Here is a 24,873-nt window from a genome sequence, read left to right as displayed (position 1 = left end):
CACTTGTCCAACGAATTTGGAGACGCTTTGGCATGCCAAAAGAGGCCTTTTTTTTTTTGTTCATTGCAACTGTTATAAAACCAGCAGATATAAAGCATCAGTGAGGCCAGATGTCCTGGGCAACATAGGCAAGGTCTCTCTTGTGTCTGTGATGTTAGCTATTTGGCGAGCCAATATCCACTGTGATCTTTGTATACAGAGGGTACTTGTCAGTTCTTAACACCTTGTAGGATAGTGTATTTAAGCCATCGGAGCTCATTGTCTCCCTTGTGTGAGCAATTCGGTCAAACCTGCGGAAGCGGGGGGGGGGGGGGGGGGGGGGGGGGGGGGGGGGGTGGAAACAGAAAGAAAGGAAAAAAAAAGTTTAAACAACCCGAACTTCGCATGATACTTTTACAGCCTCCAAGGCGGCGGTGTTTTAAGAACAACTTGAGTATCAGTACGGGTCCCATAAACTCCCAGATTTGGCCAGCCTGAGCAGTGGGCAAATGCATCCCTATGGGGTCAAATTTTAGCCAGGAAAAAGCAGCCAAGCTTTTAAATCACACAGGTCCTTTTCCAGCTCTGCACTAGAGCACAGGTTTTATACGCCAACGACAAGCTGGAAAGAATTACTCGGAGCTTAATTTGCTGCGTTTAAGGGGAAAAAAAAAAAAAAGCCAGAGGCCACAGTGAAATTTGGGGGAAAAGGTCTGTAATAAAGCAATGAACTGGCAAGGGGCAGCGGGCAGCTTACAGCACAGCGAACAGAGAGGTCGGCAAGGGACGAGATGGCTGCAGGCTTCCCACGATCAGGCTTTTTTCAGGGCAAAGAGAAAGGTAAGCAGCGGGGCAGCGAGGGTGGAGGCCCCCCTTGAATCTGCTGCGGGACAGAGACGCACCTCTCGGGGTTGGGCTCGTTCTTCCGGTCCCGGGAATGACGAATCATTCTGCACTTCCCAATGACGGCATCCGGACGGGATATCCCCATGCCTTTGAACACCAGCCTATAAAAAGCGAGTACATTAAACACCCGTGACAGGTGACAGATGTGGGATGCCCTGCCACACCTTCCACAAATGACCATTGGTTTTGGGGGTCTTGGTGGTTTGGTTTGGTTTGGTTTTTTTTGAGGATGCCACTAGTGTTTGCAGGCTTGCTAACACCAAAAGGGGGAAACGCCAGTCCCTTTCCCCACGCTGACGCTGACGTGCCCATGTGGAAAAGAGACCTCCCCCTGCCAACACTAAGGATCTGCTAGTTCGCTGCACCCTCACCTGCACCACCAGCTCCTCCAACGCCTGCATTAAACTTGCTCCAGGCTGTAGACTGGAATTTGAATGAAAGGCATCTAGTTTTTAACCCATCTGGAAAGGAGCCAGAAGAGCATTCATTTTTCAGGATGTGAAAGCTGCAGTGCTGGCAGAAACTGAAGTGAATGGTGGTGAAGCAGCATGGGGGACACACATAGTCAGAGCCACAATGGTCCCATCTGGGGCCCGCCAGGCGAGGGGCAGCCTGTCTTTTTTTGCATGCTCTCTGCAAGGCACCTATAGTTCATGGACACTGATGCTGGAAAAGTACCTGGTTTCTTCCTCTTTGTGTCTCCCTTTTCATTTCTGTATAGCACCCTCTGCTCCTCAAAACCTGAGTGCCCCAAAAAGAGAGGACTACCACCTTGTTCTGAATGCCCTGCCCCACTGGCAGGTTGTCCCCCACTTGGTTTATTAAATAGAAGTGCTGAACCTTAGGAAGGTACAAGCACTTTTAGAAAGACCCTTCCTGAGGCCCGGAAGATCTCAGAAAGCCCAGAGGAAAGACCATGCAGAGTGGTTTTGCCATCAAGAAATGTGAAAAGGGCTTCCTAAATCTGAGCTCCCCACAATGACTTCTCACAGTGATCACCCTGGGGATGCGAAGCCCTAAGGTAGCGCAACCTCATGTCCACCCTCTGCCCTAGTCTTCAGGAAGGGGTGGTCCCAGCCTGCCCTGTGCCAACACCTTCCTCCTCTCCTGCAGTTCTGAGCCTCGCTTGGCTTCCTTCCGGGCAGGAAGCAATGGCTCACAGCATTATTTAGAGCTGCTTACAGCCTGAAAAACAAAGCTCTCCTGGGAACAAAGGGATCCACTACCAGGCGGCAGACCCAGCCTCAAGCTGCGTTGGTCTAGGTGGGTCAAGCTCTCCTACACCCCACTGCGTGTCCTGAATCCCCCTCCTTCAGCCAGTGCTGGGAGACCCCAAAGCGTGATGCTCCAGCCCGCACACTGGCGTGGATGCTTGCAAGGCTGTGCGGCGAACAAGCAATGCGTGTGTGTGGCAGGGACAGGATTTTTCCAGCGGATGCACTCCCCAGCAGACCTTGGAAACTGTAAAATGGGGTGCCAGAACCCAGCAGGAACACGCTTTCGCTGAGCCAGCAGGTCGCCCACATGCCACCCCCATCCCCCACCCGGAGGGGAGGCTCCTGCGGTCGGGGTGAAAAGACACCCTGCGTCCCCCCACACCTGGATGAGAGCAGCAGGTCGGTGCTCATCCCCACCCTGGAGGCACTCTGGGTGCCAAGGAGGGTATGTATTTACCGGTTATAAATGTCGTCATCTTCGCCACCCCAGCCCCAGTAATTGTTTGGGAACCCGTTGATCTTTATGAACTGCTCTTTGCTCAAGGCAGACACGCCTCCGAAATACTGATTGTAAGGCAACCTGGAAGCAGGAAGAAAAGACCATTAGAGGAGGAGAGGTGCTAGCCCAGGAGCAGCCTGCCCACCTGAAAAGGGCTTGCTGCTGCCCTTCACCCCAGCCCACGGCGAGCCAGCACCCGTTGCAAGGTGCCTCCCTGCAGCAGGGAGCAGCATGTGTTTTGGAGCTCTGGACTCAGCCAAGGCAGAGGGAGCTAGTGGGCTTTGTCCCAAATATACCGGGGAGATATTTTTCAACTGGCCACGGCTGCAGCCTTTCACTGAGAAGTACACTGTCCTCAAAGGACAGGCCGGTGAGATGCACATCACCTTGCCAAAGGACAGATGGGTGACAAGCATACCCTGGGAGCGGCAAGAGCTAAACAAGGCACCAGAAGTGCAGCAGAGCCTTCTCTTCCTGAAGCTCCGCCGCTCACCTCCACGCTCCTCAGTGCCCCAAAGGAAAGCTTGCAGCCCAAAACTGAGCCGGCAGCGTGACCTTGCATGCACAAAGCCAACCAGCTCCCGCTTGAAACAGGGGACTATTCACTGGGGGATCAGGGACAGAGGAAATTCAGACCCACAGCACCAGGAGAGGGCCCACGTAGGGATCACCAGGGCCTACAGCAGACCTTGTCTCTGCTTCAGCAATCAGAAGAAACCCCTGGGGCCTGCATTGCTGCTCTAAGCTTTTCCTAGCTGCAAGAAAAAAAATGCAGCTGCTGCGGTGCCTGTGACAGTCCTATTTCGAGCAGGGCTTGGGTCTGGAGTGGAGACGTGCAAGGGTCCTGCCACCAACACCACTGCTGTATCTTTAGCACTACTGGCCACTATGGGGTCATGACCAGTTTTCACTTTATAGACAAGCTTTTAAACATCCCCTTGGGGATTTGGGATAGGGAAAAAAAAAAAAAAAGGAAAAGCAAGACACATTTTTGTTTGCAGCAGCTTGCTGAACCCAAATGTACGCTGAAAAGCATTTTGTTTTATGTTGCTCTCAGATACCGGGGCAGGTCCCTCAGTGGCCCGAAATCGAACAGCCAAAAATATTTCGCTTTGCTCTTAAAATAGCATCTGATGCAGTCTTTTTAAAGCTGCACATAATTCTCACTGTGTGAGAGTGTCTCACTTTTCAGACTGGGTGGAAACACTAGCTGTCTTCCAGTTTCCAGCCTGAAACACAAGAAGGGATATGTGGGCATCTGCAAAACGACAGGCTCTTAGTTTTTCCTCGCCCTGCATTTCACTTTCCAGAAGCTGTGAATTTTAATAAACTGCTCAGCCGCGTTTCTCCCCCTTCCTCCCCTCCAGCCGATCCCGCTTGCAGCCACCCACTCCCTGCAGGGATGCGCACGCCAAGACAGGCTTTTGCCAGAGACATTTTCCCATGCTTTCAATGGTGGGTGGGGATGCATAATGCTGCGCCTGGCCTGCTGGGCTAAAGGCAATGTTAGTAACAAAATGCCCCTCCAAAAGGCGACTCACCGAAATCCAAATTTATCCATGGATACAGAGAGGTGCCGTGGCTGGCTGTAACATTTGTAGGTGTTCCTGTCATCCATTGGGATGAGGTCTACGTCACTAAACACAAAGCAATCATAGTCATACTCTTTCAAAGCCTCTGCGAATCCTATATTCAGCAGCTTAGCACGGTTAAATTCTTCTTCTCCATCCTAATTTAAAAACAAATAAAAACATTTAAGTGACTTAAATTTAACAGTTGACATCAGCAGTTTCTTACCTGTCGCTGTATGCTGGTCTCACCGCACTGGGTTGGAGTGCCTGTGATGGACTGAGCTGGAGCCTGAGCACTCCCCCCTCCACGGGACATCCACAGCGAGACCCTGCCCCGGAATGCCAGCGGACCATAGCATCTGAGCCAGCTGCAAACCATGGGGGCAGCTGAAATGGCTGAGGAAAGGCTGCACCCAGCTCAGCTCCCCTCTCGTGGTGGGAGGCTCTGAGAGGGCAAGTTTGATGCTGAGCGGTCCCCCCGTCCCACCCAAGGCACAGACATGTCAGGATTCAATTTTGTGATAAAGTTTACAGACCACTGGGGCAAGCAGCTGGGGCTTCCTGGACCAGCGGAGAAAGGCAAAGAGAGACAAGCTCCTCTGGAAGAAGGGACCCTTGCTACAGAGAGAAACCTTGGCAGTGCTTTAGCTCATAGCCAGGACAAGGACTACAGACCAAAACCTTTCTCTGGCCAGGATTTCAGCACCCTCTTCCTAAGCTCTGCCACAAGACGGCTGCAGGACTGTGGCACGGCTTCTGCTCAGCAGCACACGTAAGCATGTGCCAGACCCAATTTGCAAAGCACAGGGTGGCACCAGAAGCTAAGGTCTGACGCTCTGACGCTCGCTCCTGCTCCCTTGCCAAGCCCTGGGCAGTTGTGCACACGTGGGAGCAGGATGCTCCCCGGGCCCTGGAAAGGGTGCTGCTGGTTCGGCACGTGGCAGTGACACACAGCCTTGTTTACTGGGTGGCAGGCCGGCGCGAGCTGCTTCCTGCAAGGGCTACAGCTCACATGCCGGACGCCGCCATTTTCTGCGGTGCACAGCTCCTTCTTTGCTGCTCCTCTGCCAGCTGGAGCACGGCACGGCCCACCATCCGTCCCAGGCACCTTGCCGGGAAAACGAATCCAGGAGGGCTGTCACCGTGATGGGAAGGACCTGAGAAGAGCGAGCTGACACTGCAGCAGGGCACATTTATCCCAGGGCAGGCGCAGTTAACGAAGGGACCTGCAGAGAGCAGGGCAGGAAAACCTCCACTCTCCTCCCGGAGCAACTAGGCACCCGAGGAGAAATCAGTTTGGCCTCTCTCAGGCAGAAACGTTTCAAAAGCACACGTGGCTTTGAGCACAAGTACAGGCTCGCAAATTGCTCGAGTACTTTCGAAAAACAACAGGATCATGCCCACAAACCCAAGAATACCGGTGGTTTGAGATTAAGGATTTCCAATCCAGGACCCAACTTTGCAGCAGCAGCTTCAAACCCAAACCCTGTGCAGGGGAACAGAGCAGGCAGAAGGCAACTCATAGGGCATCGCTGAAGGATGCTGAAGTTTTTTGCCAGCCTGGAAAGCAAGACTGCCAAATCCTTCTACCACATCCCACCTTTCCCCCTCTGCACCCATGGAGCAGTGTTCAAGCCAAAGGACTCCCCCACCGTGCAAGCCATCCCCCTGCCCTGTGGTACCTGCACCCGTTGTGGGATGCGAGTTAAGGACGGATAAAATATTGTGTCCAAGGAGCAGCAGCTTAAAACATCACCTCCTCCCAAATAGCTTTGCCTAGTTAATAAATAATCAGTTTGGAAACTGTTTAATCCAGACTGGTTAATGGACCTGTGGCTGGAGAGGCAACAGTAGGTTCTTGAAACAGCCACAAGTATCTTTCAAATGAAAGTTTTAACATATAAGTGTCAAACAAAGGTTTTCAAAAGCATTCATCACCTGCCTCAGGCATAAATGACTTCACAGGGAGGAGTGAGCTTTCGTGGAGGAGGATCTGAGTAAATTCTCAGCATCCTCACCCAAAACAAAAGGGTTCACCCAATAACTAAGGTGGTGGGAAGATGATCACCATCACACATAAGCAAGAGCAGTGAAAACTTGAGTGCAGAAAATGAAGGCAAGTGGAACAAAGAGGCTGGGGAGAGGGAGTGGCTGAGGCTGTGGTATTGGAGAATTTTCTTCCCCCGGCAAAGGGGGCTACCCAGCCCCAGCTGCCTATTGCTCCTGAGGTCCCACGGCAACAAGCCTGGGCCTGGCTCCATAGTCCCAAGGGGGACTTTTCCCAGTGCTGGTGCAAAGTGCAGTGTGCTCACACCTCAAAGCATCTGCTGGGTCAAGTCTAGGAGAGCGTCCTCTTTTCACACCCTTTCGTTACTCTTTTTGTAATGAAATTTCAGGCAAAGGGGACTTCACACCAATTTTGTTACCAGCAGAGGCTCAGCCGTAATGAACCCATGCCTTCAGGTAGCCTCTAACTCCTCTGGGTGACACTTAGGGATTAACATTGCTATGAGGAGCTGTGTTTTTAAACCTCTTCCTGAAAAACCCCAAAGCACAGCGCAGTGACTGGACCAAGAGCACGCAGGACCCCTCCCGTCGCCTCACCCACCAGACCTCGGCAGAGCCCACACCACGACCACGCCACGGTGTGAAAAGGGACCAGACACAGGGCAAACACTTCACATGGGCACTGCCACTCTCCTCCCAAATGGTCACACAGCTTCACACTGCAGGATGCAAAAGGCTTGGGGGTGAAAAAACCCCAAAATCATAACCAAAAAAAGAAAAAAAACTCCTCTCCAAGCCGTTTTTGAGTAACTTTACAGCAAGCAAGTAGCTCATCCAGCAAACCTTGCAATGCCGTTATCAGTTGCATCTCCTTTGAGGGCAGGAAGCTGGTCTTCTGTCCCAGGAGGTATGCAGGGCTTTACAGCATGTATCGGAGCAAAAAAAGACTGACAAGGTTTTGCTTTTTGCAGAAAGTTCTGTCTCTTTACCTAAGGTAATGTGGAAACACTGGCGTGCTTGCAGTATCTGAAATTCTAATCTCTCAAAACTCAGAAACATGCTGCAGGCTTCCATCTTTGACTGATCTCCAACTTTTTGAAAGAAAAAAAAAAAAAGCAGAGTTGGGAAATCTCCTTTCTGTGCTGCTGTCCCCTCCAGGTCAGTGCAGGGCACAATACCACAGGTGACCCTCGAGAGCAGATAAAACAGAATTGGAGAAACCTCCAACCCTCACCTCTGCTTGGCAGCTCATCATCCCCTGGAGGCTCCCTCTTATTTGCTGCAAGGAAATAGATCAGTTTGGACTTGCTTGGACAGAGGAGCATCATCCTGAAGAACCAGGCAATGCACAGGGGACTACTGCTTTGACAATGCAGCCAAGCCCTAGATGTAGCCTCCACACTTATTTCCTAGGCTTTCAACCAGAAAAGATGTAGTCCAAGCACATTTTTGCTGTTTTTTTTTCCCCTGACATTATTTCCCTATGTTCTTTTGTCCCGAAACTTAAGCCACGTCTGAGTTTAGTGCTGGTGCTCAGCACCTGTTTCTGGTTTTACTCCCTATGTCTCTCCCAGCATGTCCAAGTCAATCCCCATTCTCTGGTCCACGAGACACTGGCTGAAGGGGGACAACCTGTTGCCTCAGTCCTGCAGGGTCTGATGCTCACTCCTTCTCCCATCTGGAGATGATCAGCCCAAGCAAAAGAACATCCAGGCTTTTTTACTTCCCATCCCTTACCTTTGCTGAATCTGGTTTGCTCAGCCAGACCTACCAAAGAATGCTACCTTTTTCTAGTGCCAGACAGATAAAATTGAGGTTTTTGGAACTGTCATTCAAGCTAAGGGCTTGCAAACCAGCAAGAAGCCATCTGTCCCAATTCTGTCCTGCCTCCCACTTCCATGTAGGAGGCAGCTCTGTGATTCCTCCTGCAGACTGCACAGCAGTGCAGAGGACCCGTGGCTGCATCTCTCTCACCTGGATCCTAAACTCGCCAGGTGTCAGGGAGGTAATGGTGAGGATTCGTGTTTCTGGACAGCTAGGAGAGAGCCATCACCTCCAACGGGAGGTTGCTAGCTAAGTCAGGGATCCCCCAAGACAGCTTGAACCATACACACAATGTCCGTGCTAAAGTCCAGTCTGAACTTCAGCAGGTAGAAACACACTTCCAGGGCCATACAGAGACACCAGGAGACACTGCTGTTTCTCTGTCAGAGGGTGTTTTGAGGCCTCAGCACCATTACACTGGGCAGCAGGAGAGAGCAGCCACAGGGAAAACTGCCTCCCCCACAACTGTGAGCGTAAGCAGAAGCCGAGCACAACTCCCTCCTTTGCCCACATACCTGGGGGGGCCTGATACTCCCTGCAAAATAACATGAATAAGTGCGACGCCCCAACCACTCCGCACTCACAAGCACACACACACTCTGGAAAATTGCTACTGAGGACACTGCAGGTAACGCCAGGGGCCAGTGGAAAACTCTTGAACAACTGCATGGTTTTCAAGGCATTTGATAAGTCTTGCCCTTCCCAAACTTCAGTCTGGCTGCATGGGCATTTGCACAGGCTGAACTGCAGCGAGAAAACTCGTTTCTAAACCTGAGCACCCAAGTGGCAATGGCTGAAGGTGCCGGAGAGCATGTGGATAATGGCAGGAGCGAGCAGGTCTGAGGGAGATGCCCCAAATCCGCTGCTGCCTTCTCATTTGATGAAGTTAAGCCTTCATGGTGCTACAAAAAGCATGCCCAGCCACGTGTCCTCATCTCAGATTTATCTGGAAGATCCTACAACTGCTACTCCATGTATCAGGTTTGGGTTTTCCTGGGGGTAGGGTGTGGAGGGTGCATAATATGTATTTTCCACTGGCTCCTGTTACACAACACACATTTTACAAACATTATCCCCCTGACTTCAGCCAAGTCCTACTCTGAGGCATTCAGGCACGCAAGAACAGCATGGTGGAGACACAACGGACTCATGACGGAAACACATTGCGCTGAAAGGAAGAAGTTTGACATTACCAGTGCAGCAGTAGCAGGACTCAGCGCTCCTCTTTCTTTCTATGAGATGCAGAGCACAGAAGAGCACGTAGGCAGCGTGTAAGAACCAGATCACACAGTAATTCTCCTTGCTTCAGTGATTGCTTTGCTATAGACAGGATTAACAAGTAAACGTAATATTTCCCCACTAGAAGGAAAAATAAAATAAAAAAAAAAGAGGGCAGATGCAAAGGGAAGGACAGACAAGAAAAAGAGAAAAGCAATTGTCAAGACAGCAGAGAAATAAGACTGTTTTCCCACCGTACTTCTGGCAGAATTAATACGTTTTCTGCAACTCTCTCTATTCAATGTTCCCACTCACCCTTGAGAGATGCATCCAGTGGGTTTACTACCACTGACCACTCTGCCTCTTCCAGGCACAGCTTGTTAGAGAGAGGCATGTAGAAGGAGCACGTTGGTTTTACAGATCAAGTAGTCTTACTTGCTAACCTACATCTGACTGCTGGATGTGTCCAGGACATATATACCCTGTGTACTGGATGTCACTCCCGCTCCAACTTTGCTCAAGGGCTGTGTCTGAAAAAACCACTTGCTCCAGTAATTCTTGTGAGGGTTAACTATAGAGCACACAGACAGCCCCACAGCCCTAGCACTGGGGGACAGAACCAGAGAAGAGGAGCCAGCAACGCAGGGCAATGCAAGCCAGCATGCACCATTGCAGCAGCAGTGGGAACTCCAGCTGGGCTTCAGACACTGCCTGCCTTTACGGGCACCGGCGCAGCTCCATGTGACCGGGCCCCTCGCTTTCCTTACCCTTGAACACCACTGATGGGGAAATACCAGCCCCAGCTGCACCACTGGCTCTTTGTGATGGAGACAGCCGCTCGCCCACAAGCGCTGCCCCCGGACCGTGGGCAGCCAGCTCTTCCCGGGCCTCCGCAGATCCAGCCGGTAAGCTACACCTGGCCAGGAAAGCAGGAGCCCCCGCCGCAGGATCACTGCTGGAAGCTGCATTGCACCCTCGCTTCCGAGCCATGCTCAGAAAAGGGAGGCACGCTGCTCTGCCACCTTCACCCACCTGCACCCCAGTGCCTGGTGGGGACCGTGGCTCAAGCAACCTTGTGGCACCAGTAACTTGCACAAATGCTGCACGTGCAAGGAAATGCAGCCTGAAGGACAAAGGGCTGGGGCTGGCCCCGCGTTGCTGGACCGCAGCAGCACGGGTGCCAGTCCACATGCTGCAGAAACGCCTTGTGTCTTTAGCAACGCGGCCACCAGGCCACAAGTACAGTCGGCTGCAAACACCGGATCATCTTGCCTGCTGTGCTTGGGAGCTACTGCTAATTCCCCATAAATCACGTTTGCCCAGATCCCTGGCACCCTGGAAATGAGGAGAGTAAGAGAAATAGTAGTAACAGAGTATTGGCTTTCTGTCTAGAAGAAGGTCTTCCCTTACTTTCAATTCTGTGAGGCAATTTATCGCTTGGGTGACCGTTTTAAATATTCACGGTGTTTGATATGCCCAAACACATCAGCTGATCCACAGATTTAAGGAGTTACATTTAAAGAAGCGCGTTATTTCATCTCAGTTTTTACACAGCTGAGAAAACACGATATAAATATATATCCTAGAGAGAAACTGTGCTGTGACATTGTCCAGGCGGCAGTCTCTACTGGGGCTCTCAGAACTACATCTGCCCTTTCACGCTGCAGCCCATGCAAATGCCTACATATTTTAAGCTTTTCCAAGCGTGAACAGCACCCATCTATTTAACGACCATTATGGTATAAATTAAGACAGCTTGTTTAGAGTGAAACATGCCCTTTTTTTTTTTTTTTCTTAAAGATGGCTCTAAGGCCATCAGATTTCGAGGAAAAAAACCAACAAACCCCCCTGCTGTCACTACTTGTTTCTTTTCTGTTCTATTCACCTGAAGACAATCACTCACCTGCTCCACTGCCACAGCTTTGCTTTCTCCATCTCGATGCTTTCTGCACTATTACTAACATGAACAGAAGTTGCCCAAGAAAGTAAGTGAAATCCTACGGCTTTATGGCACACCCAATGCCAGATTAGGCATTAATAATACCTTGTCACCTTAAAGATCTCTGTATGCAATTCCTGCAGCAGTTCAGAAAAAGGAACATTTGGAAAGAGAAATTAGATTAGGTTGTGCTATTAGGGATTTTCTCCCTCCTCACCAAGTAGTTTCTTTAAGCAGAACCTCTTTAGAGTGAATCGTGCCTGACTGGAGGAAAGGACCTCAGGTTTTCCATCAAAATCATCGAAGCAAAATTGGTCATGTTCATTTTCACTATTTTTTTGGTGCTACAGCTTTTTTTTTTTTTTTTTTTTAAAGCAAACTTATCCCTGCCTGTCAGCCCACTGCCATTCAGGATAAAGTAACCAATCCTCTGTTTTAGCAGGCACGGGCACTGTCATGAGAGCGGTATAAAGCCCTGCGTCTTTAGCACCTTACCTGGTTGATAACATATACTCCATAATCTAGTTGCTGCCTTTGGAGAATTGGGTGCAGGTAATAGAGCCAGTACTTCAGGTGCTCCTCTCGGTTCCTGAACGGTATGATTATTGCTACTTTCTGAAGTGCTATACAGTCCTTCGGAGCAAAACGACCTCCTGCTTTGACCTCTGGGTTTATTCTCGCCACTTCTTCCAGGTTCACAGGCTGGGAAAACTCCACACGTAGTGCACCAACTGGAAGAAAGGAACAGCACAAAGCGAGTTAGCATAAACAATCTGTTTCTCTATGCACACATCCTTTACACATATTTGTTATTTGTTTTGGTTTGTTTTGAAAACAGAGGTTTAGAGCCAAACAAAATCCCAGCATGGAGGTGTTGAAGCTTGGACTAGCCATACCCAAAGCAACCACGCAACACCATTCAGAGCAAACCTACAAATGCTGTAGCCTCTTGGTATCAGACCCCAACCAAGTCACTGACACCAAACGAGTCTTGAAAATCCTCCCATCTGTGGCAAGCCAACAGCTGCACTCCCACTGGCACATGCACCACAAAACCAGCCTAGAGAAGAGCATTGCCCTCTGTGCTCTCACCCACCTCACACCGTGAGAGTCGAGCACTTCAAAAATAGTCCTGCCCTCCTACCAACGTAATTACTTGCGCCAAGACTAGCCACATGCAAAGTGAACAAAACCCCCTTTCTTGTTTCTTTCCTTATAGATACTTTCAGTGTTCTGCAGGCATGCCCATTATTTATTAAAACTGCTGTATTAGAACTGCTAAAAAAACATATCCAGATTTGCATGCAGGTTGGCAATTCCTGCACAGGGTTTCAACAGTGGCATGTTTTGAAACCGCCAAAATAATCTGTGCCAAAACTGGTGTGTAAAACTGAGAAGCCCCCCTGGCACCACAGAGAGGACAGCAGCCTCTGAGCCGCTCAAGGCAGAGCTCAGGGAGAGAGGGCCGTGACAGTCCCCGGCACTGATACAGCTAATGAGACCCATTTTGCAAGACTTTGGCTCACGCGTCTGCACGAGTGCACTTTGCTTGCCAGGGCTTCTCTGCTCTGCCACGCTGGCTCCAAAGCGGTCCCTCCCATACAGCTGTACGTGGGTCCGGGGCTAAACACAGCACCGCTGACCACAGCCCTTTTGTGGATGCCCTCTCTTAACATCCAGGCTGGCCCTTCTCTGGTATTTGCTTCCAGCTGCTCAAGCCCTGATGAACAGACTTGCTGCAAAAACCTAATGAGTGCAGTAGCTGCCCGCAGAAGGACCTCTCTTGCTGCCATGTCCTGCTCCTGGCAATGGCAAGCTAATAAATTGGGCTTAGCGTGCATGCTCAGCTCCCATCAAAACCTCTGCAGCGGGTGGGGATGCTGAGGCCCTCGCGCATAAAGCAGAAGGTCTTCACCATAAACACTAGGCTGGGGATCACTCCTTAAAGACTTGGCTGCTGTACCCTCCCTCTTTCCTCCACCTGGGTGTGAACACACACACATGCGTGCATGCACACACATGCGTGCATGCACACACTCGCACACGTGTCTTAGAGCTACTGTCTCCTCTTTTCATTTCCTGAAGAGACCCCCAGGCCCCTCCGAGGGCACGCACAGCGTGCAACACTTCTGTGTGCACATGCCAGTGGTGGGTACTCTGCGCTTATAGAGCCCCTCAAGAAGGGGACGCAAGTGATTTTTAGTGCTCTAAAAGACAGCAGCTGTCACAATCAACCTTGTGCACACCCCAACATGTGACTACTAAAAAAGCAGAAATAATGCTCCAGGCTCACAGCTCATTCCCTTGTTATTTATCAAGAAGAAGCTCAGTTGTGCTGCTCCACAAACCTGTGCTCACTCAGGCTGGAGATGGCAAGAAGGAGACCGGACAAACAGGCAGAGGTGCTCAGTGTACCCCCAGAGGCAGCGAGAAAGCTTTCCTGCCTGATTCACTGCCTGCACAGCAGCAGCAAGACCTTGCAGAAACCAGCATCACGGGCAGGATGCAAAGGGATCTCCTGATCTCTGCCTTTTGCACAGGTTAAACGGGCAAGTTTGCACGTTTCCCTCTCACACAAGTAGAAGGCAGTGACTTCTCACAGCCCAGGCACTGGGATCAATCTGCCCATGCTCTCAGCACTCCTGCAGTTCCCAGCTGCACCCCCAATGTGCCTGCCCGGTTCCTCACCCTCTCTGCCCCACGGCACAAGCCAGGTCCTGCGGATGCCTGCCCCGCGACTGCACAGCTGGGGCCGAAGCCTCTCTGGCTGAAAAGCAGCTTACAGGGAGAGCTGGAAGGACGCTCTGAAGCAGGAGGAAGAGGCAAGAATGGGAGGAACCGGGGCAGGAAGAAACATGCAGTGGCACAACCGGGACCAGGGCTTGGCGGTGGCAGGATGGGACCAGGCACAGCCACCCCTGTGCTGGTGGGACACACAGGGGTCAGGCGCCCGAGCAGGGGTGACAGCAGGGGTGGGAGGGGGAGAGAGTGCATCGTTCCCTCTCAATTTGCTTATTGCTTCCCCACCATGGTCGCAAGTGCTCTCCCAGAACAGCCTCTGGCCTTGACCCACCTCCATCCTTGCTTCCCCCTGCCCATCCCTTTGCCCCCTGACATCACCTCTGCTAGGAGACCACCACTCACAGTTAGGACGATGCTACGCTTTTGTGCATTTAAAACAGCAAAAGGCGTTGCTCTGGGCACGGTTCACCTAACTGGTCATGACCAGCAAACAGGATTACGTTGGGCATCTATGCCCACGGACGTTATTTTCCTGCCTTGCTTGCAGCCTGCCGCCAGCAGCGGGAATGACCTGGTGGGACGCTGCAGGAAGCAGCGGGGCGGAAGCAGCACATCCCTTCGTGGGGCCCTGCCAGCCCGGCCGGCTCCCAGGCGCCGGGCAGCTGCCGTCCCACCAAGCGAACCCCTGAACCCCTTCCTGCTGGGCCGGGCTCCTCTCTGCTCCCAGTTGCTGTGCCCTCTGCTCCCAGTTGCTGCTCCCGAGAAACAACTGCGAGCCCCATCAGCCTGGGGGATGCTTTCTGGTTTAACGAACAAAGGCTCTTTTAATGTCTCACACTTGCTCGTGCAGCATAAGGGGGAAGGAAAGGAAATTTTGCCATTCAGGTGAATTTACAGGGGAAATCTCCTACTGGTGGCTTGTGAGCTCCAGCTGGGCAAGGACGGCCACAAGCGTCTGGACACTGCAAGCAGGGCTTTTTGCAGGCTGGCACCCGCAGACCTCTCATCCCGCCAGCGCTTGCTCTTGTTTGCCTTCAGGAGGCTGAAACATCAGCAAGGACAAGATGGGAGAGGAAAACACATTCATGATAAACACCAGCTGTGTAATACAGAGATTTAACAGTTTCAGAATCTTGAAGGACACTGGTGAGAAATGATCTGTACTGCTCTGACCCTCCCGTCAGCTTTAAAGGCAGCACACCTTCTTGCAAATGCCGCCCTGAGGGATGCTGCCAACATGCAGGTCAATGAGGAGACCCCAGGCACATGTACAGCAACGCAGCCACTTCTGGGACAGGCTTGACGCAAATCACCTGGTTAATACATTCACTGGCATCAGTAAGAATACGAAAACATATAAAACCTGAATAGGCTGTTTTCAAATACAGAACAGCTAAAACAAACTAGACTTCATAAAGCCACGTGGCTGACAAAAGCAACAGCAACGTACCACCCGCTACAAATCGATGCTTTCAGTTCACTTCCCAAGCAGGCTGAGGCTAAAGCTAAATCCGCAAAACACAGGCTTTCCAACCGGTGACCAGAGTCACAGTTCCGGTTGCTAATTTTAAATAATGTTGACCGAAATTTGACTACCTGGATAGCAAGCAGCCCCAAGGCTGTTGTCTCCCAAGGATGCTGACTCAGGACACGATCTGCTGATGCCAAGAAAGCGTGCAAAGTTTGCTGCGAGTGCTGTCCCACCAGCCAAAACTGTATCCCTATCCGTGTTTACTGGGTAAACTTTCCGGCCCGATTCACTCCATCTCAATCTCTCCTGCACAAGCAGGTGTTCAAGGTGACTGCCTGACATAGGAGCCACTGTATTTTGAGCCCCTGCTAAAATCAGACAGGCATGACAGAGTTATGTGGACTTGCAGCTCCGGTCAGCCATACGGCCCGGGATTTGTAGGCAGACACCTTTTGGATTCAGAGTTACAAAGCTCCAACCGAGCAGCTTCACGAGCCTCCACCGTACATTTTTAGCAAAAGAAAACCTTGAAAACATGAATAAGCAACTGCTGGAAGCTTGCAGAAGACACAAAAGCACAGCGTCACATCCAAACGCTTCCGAGACTGTAAAAGGAGGTTTTAGCTTGCAGTGGTAGGGTAAGAGAGAGACGCACACACAAAAAAAGCCAACCCCCTCTTGCCCCCCATCTCTGACACTCAGAAGCTTTTCTGCTTAAAGGGAAGGTGCACAGGAAAAGTGCTGTGCAGGCACAGATGCTGGGGGGGCCATCGTGGTGCACACAAACAGGAAGCAGCTTCTCACACAAAGCAAAAGGTGAGGCTTGCAAAAAGCCAGAGGCAGTGTAGCGCTCAAGCCTCAGCAACCTGGTCCACAGCCCCAGTGATCTTCTTGTCCCCCGCCTCGCAACGGCCACGCTCGCAACAACAGCTAAACCTCTTGCCGTGTGTGGCTGCCAGCACGTGTGCTCCCTGGTGCTCACCCTGCTGACCCAAACGAGAGGACCCTCGCACAAAAAGCCCAGAATCCACTCAGCCTGATGCTATAATAAATCTAGGGGTTGCTCCAGCCGCCCTGGACCACGGATACCAGACGTCTTGGGAAACCTCAAGAAGCAGTGCCCTGCAGAGCCAGAATTGTACTCCTGCATCCTGAGAGGGACTGCGAATGGGACGGCACCACACTCCATCCACCAAGGTGGTAGCGGGCGATACAACACGGGGCAGCAGCCAGGAAGGGCGGCCCCAGGGGTTCAGGTGGGACAGGGTTGGGGGGAAGGAGGGCAGGGCAGCCCCAGCAGAAGGAGAAGGGAAGGATGGCAGCTGGGTTCATGGGCAGGTTTGGAGAGCTGATCCAGCAGACTGAATTGCCTGCCTAAGCACTTCACTATGAAAAATGGCAAAATCCACCTGTGTGCCTTAAGCCAGGTGCAAATCTCAGATATTTAATTTAGTGAGAATGGAAGCAAAAGCATGTGGCACAGAGGTTGAAAGCAATCTCTCCCCAAACAAAGCAGAAAAGAACGTTTCCGTTGCCCTGGCCAAGAGCTGGGCACTGCTCTCTAGCCGCTGAGCCATGTGCACACCTGCACTGCCACGGTCAAACAAACCTCATGCAAAAGGAAAGCTGGAAAAGAGAAGCAGAGCTTGCAGAAAGGAAAAAAAAAAACCAAAACCCTCTCTTCGCAGTGGCCCAGCAGAAAAGGGAAGGGCCCCTCGGCCACACCGAGTCTGCCCTGGCTGGGAAAACCCAAACCAGCTCCACCCCGGAAAACGCAGGGGCAAGTCCCCCCACCCGGGGCTGTGGAGCAGGGGTCACCCCAGACCCCAGACCCACGTGGCAGCTGCAGGGCAGGCAGGTAGCTGCATCCCACCCCTCAGCGAAGCAAGTGTTTCCTGTTAAAATCGGGTAAACTTGAGAGCTGTGCCAGCGCCTACGCAGGCGGCACCGGCCAGGCTCGAATAGGGGTTCAGCCCTGTGGTGGGGGCATGGGACCGATGGAAGGGACAGCTCCCGCGCCCCTCGCCCAGCTGGGTCCTCCGAGCAGCCCCCCATCCTGGCAGGCAACCCACCAGCCAAAACAGCCATGGGGATAGCTCTGTCTCCTTGCGAGGTGGCTGACAGCTGCTGCCCCTTGCTGCCTGCAGCTTTCATTCCCCCATGAGCATTTAAAAAACCCCAAACATCCTTGCGTCTGTGTAGAAATATCCCAGGGAGGAAAAAAAAGCCTTCCCAAGGACCAAGATACGTTTTCTTTGTCTGGTCTACACTTGCAAAGTTGCATCCCCTTACAGATGTCAGCTATGCCAACGCAAGGCCTGAGCCTGCTGCACCAGCACGTGCCCTATCTTGGGCAGGCTCACACACCATCTGGGATCTGCAACTGTGGACCCGAAATGGAAACAGGCTGAAAAAAATGAGGATGCATCACACGTGCTGGCAACAGCGGGTCTGCACGATGGCAGGTCTGCATGATTAACTCAGCGACTACAGCCAGAGAAAAAAATTTCTTAATCCAACCCCAAACGCTGCCTATTCCAACACAAGGTCTCACACTAGCACGTGGCATCTTTTAAAAAAACTAAAAAAGATTGTAATTTCCACGAGAAGGTCCTTTTGGGAGAGAAGCAAAGTCCTCATTGGTGGCTCAAATCCAGCGCACGCTCACCGAAGCAGCTTTGAACCATCTCCCTTTGAGCCAGGCAATCTGCATGCGATTAGCTCTGCTCACTCCAGACATGAAATTAAATGCCAGGCCCTCAAACACCAAACTCAGAACAAACAAACAAACAGACAGGCCCAGATCAGAAAAAGGCTTGAGCTGCACCCTGCCAGAAGCCCCCACACTGCCACAGGACAGGATGGGCGGACAGGAGCTCTTCTCAGCTGAGTGGCATCCCAGGGACGTGGCTCTGCCAGGGGCAGCCCCAAATTGCAAGGCAGCTCCCAGCCCCCCTGCCCCATCCCATCCCATCCCATCCCATCCCATCCCATCCCATCCCATCCCATCCCATCCCATCCCATCCCATCCCATCCCATCCCATGCCGCCGGCAGCAGCTGCACCTGGATTCCAGCACTGCCCCGGGGCTGGGGCACGCTCCCCAGATAGCGCAGGCAAGCGCCAGCTGCCAGCTGGGGCAGAGGTGCGTCAGTCTGGCCGAAACTCAGCCAGGGCTTGCGCACCCCCAAAAAGCGTGGGGTGCCGCCAGCAGCGGGGAGCGTGGGAGGCAAGCACAGGAGCAGGGCACTGCATGCCTGGGGAACCAGCTGCTGAAATCCCGCTGCCACTGAGCGCACAGGTTTGCGGAAACCCGTCCTGTAAAGTCTTTACAGGGCCACTTCCAGCTTCAGCAGGACACGTTTGCAGGTAAGTGCCCTCCAAGTGAGTCCAGTGACACCCCAGCCTGGGGACCAGTCGTAGGGGAGGTGACAAAAGGAGCTCTCTTTCAGACAGACATCTACAGGGGCTTAGGGACTGCCCTGAGCTCCTGCAGCTCAGCTGCAGCCAGGAGGCAACTGGAAAGGCCGTTTGCCGTGCCCCAGCATCACCAGCAGCCGCAGCCACCACTTGCCCATCTGGAGGTGCTAATCCATGTCTGGGTCACCTAGCACTTGCTCCTTGCAGGCAGGGGCTGCAGGCACTGATTTGCACAAGGAAAGCTCTGTCCTGGTGGGGACAGGCTGCACAGGGAGACCTTCTCTAACCCAGAAAGACAGGGACAAGCTAGACGTTGAGACTGCTCCTCCATCCACATCCCAGAAAACCCCAGATCTTTGGCCCCACCACTGCAACACTGCTGTGGACTGGCCAGCTCTGTCCCCAAAACCTCTGCAACCAAAACCCCTCCTGCCCCATCGAGTAGGGTGGGCAGGAGGGTGGGAGGGGAGCAGTAGCTGCAGGATGCTGGCTGGAGAGGAGGGTCAGATGGCAAGGAGAAGAGGTGAGTGGTGGAGTCCAGCAGCCCAGCGCCTCGGGCTTGCGAGGCCACCAGACCCAGAGCACCTCCCTGCTGAGGCCCGCGCACTCCCAGCACACTACCCTTTGGGGTGGGGGGCGCCCTCAACACAGTGACAATGTCCTCCATCTGCTGAGTGAAGTCAGACTAAGGAGCTCCACACCAGAGGAGGAAAGTTGAGAGCTTAACCGAATTCTGCATCCAAGTGCAGTCTGGGAAGCTGCAAGCGTTTGTCTCCTTCCAAACACAAACTTGGCCCAATTTCCAAAGAAGCTAGCTGTTGCCTCAGATCAATGCTGGCAGAGAGACAAGCACGTTATAAAACACTAGATGCACGAGACGGAAAACTCTCCTTTTCTCCCCAGCACATCCCATCTGTCGTGTCGTCTCTCTGAAACAGCTGCTCTCCAGGAAGGCACAGTACCTTTCCAAGTTAGTTTGCAAGCCCAATTAATAGTCCTTGACCTTCACTTTGACCAGGAAAGAGGATGCTAGGCATGCTCTCACCACAGAGGCTGCTCCCTGCCCACCGAGAAAGCACTTCAGAGGTACGATGTGCTCCCGACCACACGGATAGCTGTGGAGCTGTCGGTGGTGTTGCCAGGATCGGATAGCTGTGGAGCTGTCGGTGGTGTTGCCAGGATCGTGCATCTGCTCCCGGCCAAACATCTTAAGCATATTCTTTGGAGAAGTTTAACACAGTTTCTCAACCTCTCTCTTGAGGCCAAGAAAGCCTAACTTTGAGCAAACTGGTCCACGTGTTAGCTCCTCCTCCCCCAGCCCTCTCCATGAGTTTCTGTTCTCTTTGAGTTTCTGTTTTACTTTTTCGAAACAAGGCAGCGGAGAGACACAGCACAACCCCAGCTTGTGGCCATGAGCAAAGTAATGCCTGCAGCACCCGGGTCAGGGGGGAGACGGGAAAGAGCAGAGATAGCAGCTGTATCGGAAAGGTTCAAAAAAACAACAAAAAAAAAAAGCAAAGCAGACAATAGCAAATTCAGATGAGAGGAGGGGGAGATGCTGCGTGTAAAGCAAATGCTTTCTCCACTGCTTTGTACTGTAAGTGACCCCACAGATTCAGAGGCCCCCAGTTTCTGGGACAGAAACCCTCCACAGGGAAATGAGAGCCCATGACCACAGGTGGGCAACGTGACAGGAACCAGACCCCAGGCATGCCAAACCTACCAAAGCCCTCTGGCACCATCACCAACAGAAGTCTTCCTAAAAAATGGTGTTTTCAGCACCTCTTAGGTTTTCACTCTCTCACCCCCAATTATGCTCCACTAGGATTCTGTCAGTGCTAAAGCATCCCCTACACCTGCCCATGCAATATCCACATATACAGGGGCCTCAAACTAGATTATTTGTGAATTCACCAACCCCTCAGGCAGCGCATAACCTCTAAAAACTTCTGTAATACAAGCACTAAGCATCACCACCAATTTGACAGGCTACCTCTGTCTCCTCCGAACAAATCTCAAAGCATCAAAATACCTTCACCACTTATCTTCAACATCTACAGTTTAGACCGACTGCTTGCACTGACTACACAGGCATCAGAAGTGGTGCATCGAAGAGAAAGCCTATGCCATAGGTCCTCTCCCCTCCAACCGCCCAACAGCTGCTCACCCACAAGCTGCCAAAGGGTCTTCTTTCTCTCAATTCTCAGTTTTTTAAACATGCCTTGCTAACAGTGGGAAGCATCAGTTTCTATCCAGGACTCTGGCATCTCAAAGAAACAGTTGTTTTTCTAGCATGCTCAAGATCTCCCAGCAAATAGCCATTTGGAAATTGTATTCCTTTTTAAACGTTACCGAAAATGAGCGCATCTCTTGTGGTTTGTGCTTTGGACAGTTCACTGGTTCATATATTAACCTAGATTTTTTTGTTTTGTCAATATTCCTTAATTATTAGGGTTTGGGGTTGTCAGTTTCCTAAACTTAAACCTGGGGGTGAGAAGCTTTTGAGCCAGACACCTGACCGCAACACGTTTAGTGCACTTGGGTTGACTTTGCCATGAGACGCTCATGGGGCTGAGGGTAAGAACACATCTCTTTGGTTTGCCATCCCTTACCAGCCAGCCGCACCTGGTATCTAAACAACTGTCAAAAATGGCTAAGGAGACAGCTGTATTCTAAAATAACCTCCATAAACAACACGTGCTTTCGATCGGGCAGGACTTGAAAATGGCATCCCTGAAAAACAGAGAAGCCCGTCCATGAGATTCTGCTTTGCAGACTTCTGGCACCGAAAGATAAGCGCTGCTTTAAGATGAGCTCTTTTGGAGAGGGATCCTACTACCAAAGTACATCTCCCCTTCCGCACTCCCTCCTAAAAACAGCAGGCACAAAGACATCATGGAAAAGGTAGAAGAAAAGCATTTGATTGTTTTGAAAGCACTTAGGCCACTATATATACTACTTCTACAGAGCAACTTTTAAAATTTTTTTTTTTGAAAAAACAATACTGTTCTACAGCTCCTAAAGAACATAACAGTTTGGGGAATGGGTACCTGCAGGATATATCTCAATTTACTTGCTTTTGGGCTTCTCAGATGCTGAAATTTCACTGCAGCAAGCCGGCTCTGCTTCCCAATACCCTGTTTAAGATACTCATTGGCATGCAGCTCTCAACTGGAGCATAAATCCAAAATGCTTATATTACCTTGTATTAGAGAATTTCATAGCTGTTAAGGACTTTTAATTCAAAGTTGAATTATGGCATTATTTCCCTAGCCCTGATTTATGTTTTTAAATTTTAAGTAAAGTCAAGTGAACCATAAAAGCATTTTAAATTTGGCAGCTTCTTGTGGAGATTAAACCTCATCCAGCTAATGCATTTGCTGCAGAGCCAGACAGCAGGGATTGTAAATGACTCTCTCCGAACCTCAGTAGAAAGAAAACTCTGGGCCTCTGAAATGAGTACCTGGCCGTTCAAAAAGCCCAAGCAGCTCAGTCACACATACCCTGCGTGATTGATCACATGCTTCCCAACGACAGAGGGGGAGGAGGGGGGCAAATTAAAAAAAAAAAAAAAGAGGACGAGGTGCGTTTCAATAAATTTAGGTTTATGGTGAGGGAACGGGGCAGTTGGAGCTACCCGTTCCTATCAGAGCACTTCCCAATGGCTTTGGGAAAGGAAGGTGGAAGGGAAGGTCATTGCTGGTTCCTGCTTGTTGTGTTCACACCGATAAGGAGCTTTGTGCACAAAAAGAAGAGTTTTTTTTTAATTCTGGGTGGGTAAATTAAGCATCAGAAATGCCTGCGGAGTGTACACGTCTCCATCCCCCACACTGGCCTTAAAGATACATGAGATGCTGATCAGGGCAGACTCAGCTCTGACCAGCATCTGAAGCACGACAGGATTGTTTTACAAATGCTGTTTGCTACCAGAACCTGGAAAGAGCACGGAAGACCCAAATATGCATCAGGTTTCTTACCTACATGCTGGCTACAAACCTTGAAGCCATCAAGGTGCCAGCCTGCGTCGGACTGCACCGCGCCACAAGTACTGAAGGTAACACAGCTAGAAACCATTTGCCTACTGCATCGTAAAGAGCTACTTTCTACATGGCCCTGTAGTTCTCTGAACATCTGTAACCACTTCCAATAGCCTCATCTGGCCTTTGCATCCCGCAAATTGCACTGAAGATGTTACAAAGACGGTAAAAAATATTTTAATAGATCCTTCAGCGATTAACTCTGATAACGCTTTGAATCTTGGGGACAATAAGAGCATTTCTCTAAACTCTCGGCGTTTCAGAAGCACATGACTCACTCCTGAGAGGATCAGGGTAAGCGGAGACCATTTAAAGCAAAGCCATATTCATAAAAGGCTCCCACATCCACTCCGTGAGGACAGGCTTGCACAGCCACTTTCAACTTAAAGTGATCTAGGGGAAAAAAAGTGAAAGATACGAATCAAAAATAACAACAAAAAAACATAGCCCAGTTCCCTTCCTTTTAGTGACCTCAAAACCGCCTTCCTAAAATAACAAACCAGTCATTTGTTATTCAGATGCATTGATCCATAAACAGCTGACCAGCGAGCACCAGAGAAACTACGAATTTCTGTGTCGGTTTTGTAAATTGAAAACCACAGGTAGCTTCTCGAAAGTCTCTTCCCCCGTTGTGATCTCCAGTAATAAAGGTGCCCGTGCTAACGTGGCACACTGATGAAGAGGGAGATGATCCCCAGGCTCCAGGCCCTGAACAGCTTGTGGCCAGGTCACCATCAACTGGGATGCCAGCAGGTCATGGTAACGAACTCTACCTAGACCATTGGAGGATCTAATCAAGGAGCAGCAGCTACAAACAGCAAGCTGGGTGAGAGCCGTGTAAGGGGAGGAAAAAAGCTGAAATTCACCTCGCCCACTCCTCTGCTTTGTGACGAAGCCAGCGGATCAAAACAGCTACACGTAATCAATGTGAAAATTAGACCCCAGCAGGCTGTAAATCCGCAAACAGCCTGCCCACCTCCCAGCACCCAAGCAGTCCTGCGAAAGGAGCCTGTGCGGAGCACAGCTCCAGTGGAGATAAAACACATGCCAGGTTGCCACGTATCAGGCGTCCAGCAGCATCACCGGACCAAATACGTGGGAAGCGCCGCCGGGATGTGTAACAACTGTACTCATGACCCTGCCTCACAGCGCCTTTTAAATCTGTGCCGCTCATCGAGCAGGTCCGCGCACACAAAAGACTGCGAAAGCCTGTATAGCACAAGCAGCCCGTCTGATCCTTCCTGTGAGATTGCGCAAGAGGAGTATTTTGGGTAGACCTCCCAGAGGAAATTACCCAACCTCTCCGGCAACCAGAAAGAAACCCAGCCGGACGGGCAGGGAGCGCTCCCCGAAAGCGCCCGGGCTCCGCTCGCCGCTGCCTTCCTTGCGAGAGCATCCGCGCCTCGGTCCCCTCAAACACCGGCTCCCCGGGGATTCTCCCACAATCCCCCTCCGCCGGGCGCTGCGAGGCTGCACCGGCCGGCCGGCGGCACGCGTGGGCAGCCGCGCCGCTGCCACACCCGCACCCACCCCGCGGGGACAGGCACCTACCTAGGAGGGACGTCAGGACCCAAGGCGCGGCGGCGGGACCCGGCGGCGGGCGCTGCCGTCGGCGGGGGGCAGCGGCGGCGGCCCGCGATGCCCGCGCCCCTCCGTGGCCCCCGCGGAGCGGACGGCGGCGGGCACCCGGCGGGCGGCAGGAGGGGGGGGGCAGCGGGGCCCCCCTACCTTCCCCCCCCCCCCCCCCCCAAACCCCGACGGGGCGGCACTCACCGAGCAGCGGGGAGGTCTCGGGGCAGGGGCCCGGCGGCGACGAGGCGGGCGGAGGCCGGGGCCGGGCGACGGGCGGCGACGGGCGGGAGAGCGGCAGCGAGAGGTTGGCGGGCGGCGGGCGGCGCGGCGGTGGCTCGGGGCTGCCCGGCGGCCCCAGGGCGCTGCCCGCCAGGTAGTAGAGCAGCGTGGCCGAGAGGTGGAGGGCGCAGAAGGCGACGAGGAGGCGGCAGGCCCGCTGCAGCGAGGTGCCGGGCAGCGACGGCTCCTTCAT

General features: G+C 52.1%; 1 protein-coding gene across 1 annotated transcript; it reads right to left on the bottom strand.

Moving 5' to 3' along the window:
- Positions 1 to 24,873, bottom strand: B4GALT1 (beta-1,4-galactosyltransferase 1). Its single transcript, XM_059833747.1, has 6 exons — positions 24,603 to 24,873; positions 11,656 to 11,891; positions 4,143 to 4,330; positions 2,560 to 2,682; positions 882 to 986; positions 1 to 290 (listed from the first exon to the last, which is right to left on the bottom strand). The coding sequence occupies exons 1-6, from the start codon at positions 24,871 to 24,873 to the stop codon at positions 155 to 157; spliced, it is 1,059 nt and encodes a 352-aa protein (XP_059689730.1). The 3' UTR covers positions 1 to 154.

This window comes from Gavia stellata, chromosome Z (assembly GCF_030936135.1).
Source record: "Gavia stellata isolate bGavSte3 chromosome Z, bGavSte3.hap2, whole genome shotgun sequence".
Taxonomy (NCBI): Eukaryota; Metazoa; Chordata; class Aves; order Gaviiformes; family Gaviidae; genus Gavia; species Gavia stellata.
The sequence above is the reverse complement of the archived record's forward strand: the minus strand, read 5'-3'. Positions and strand labels throughout refer to the sequence as shown.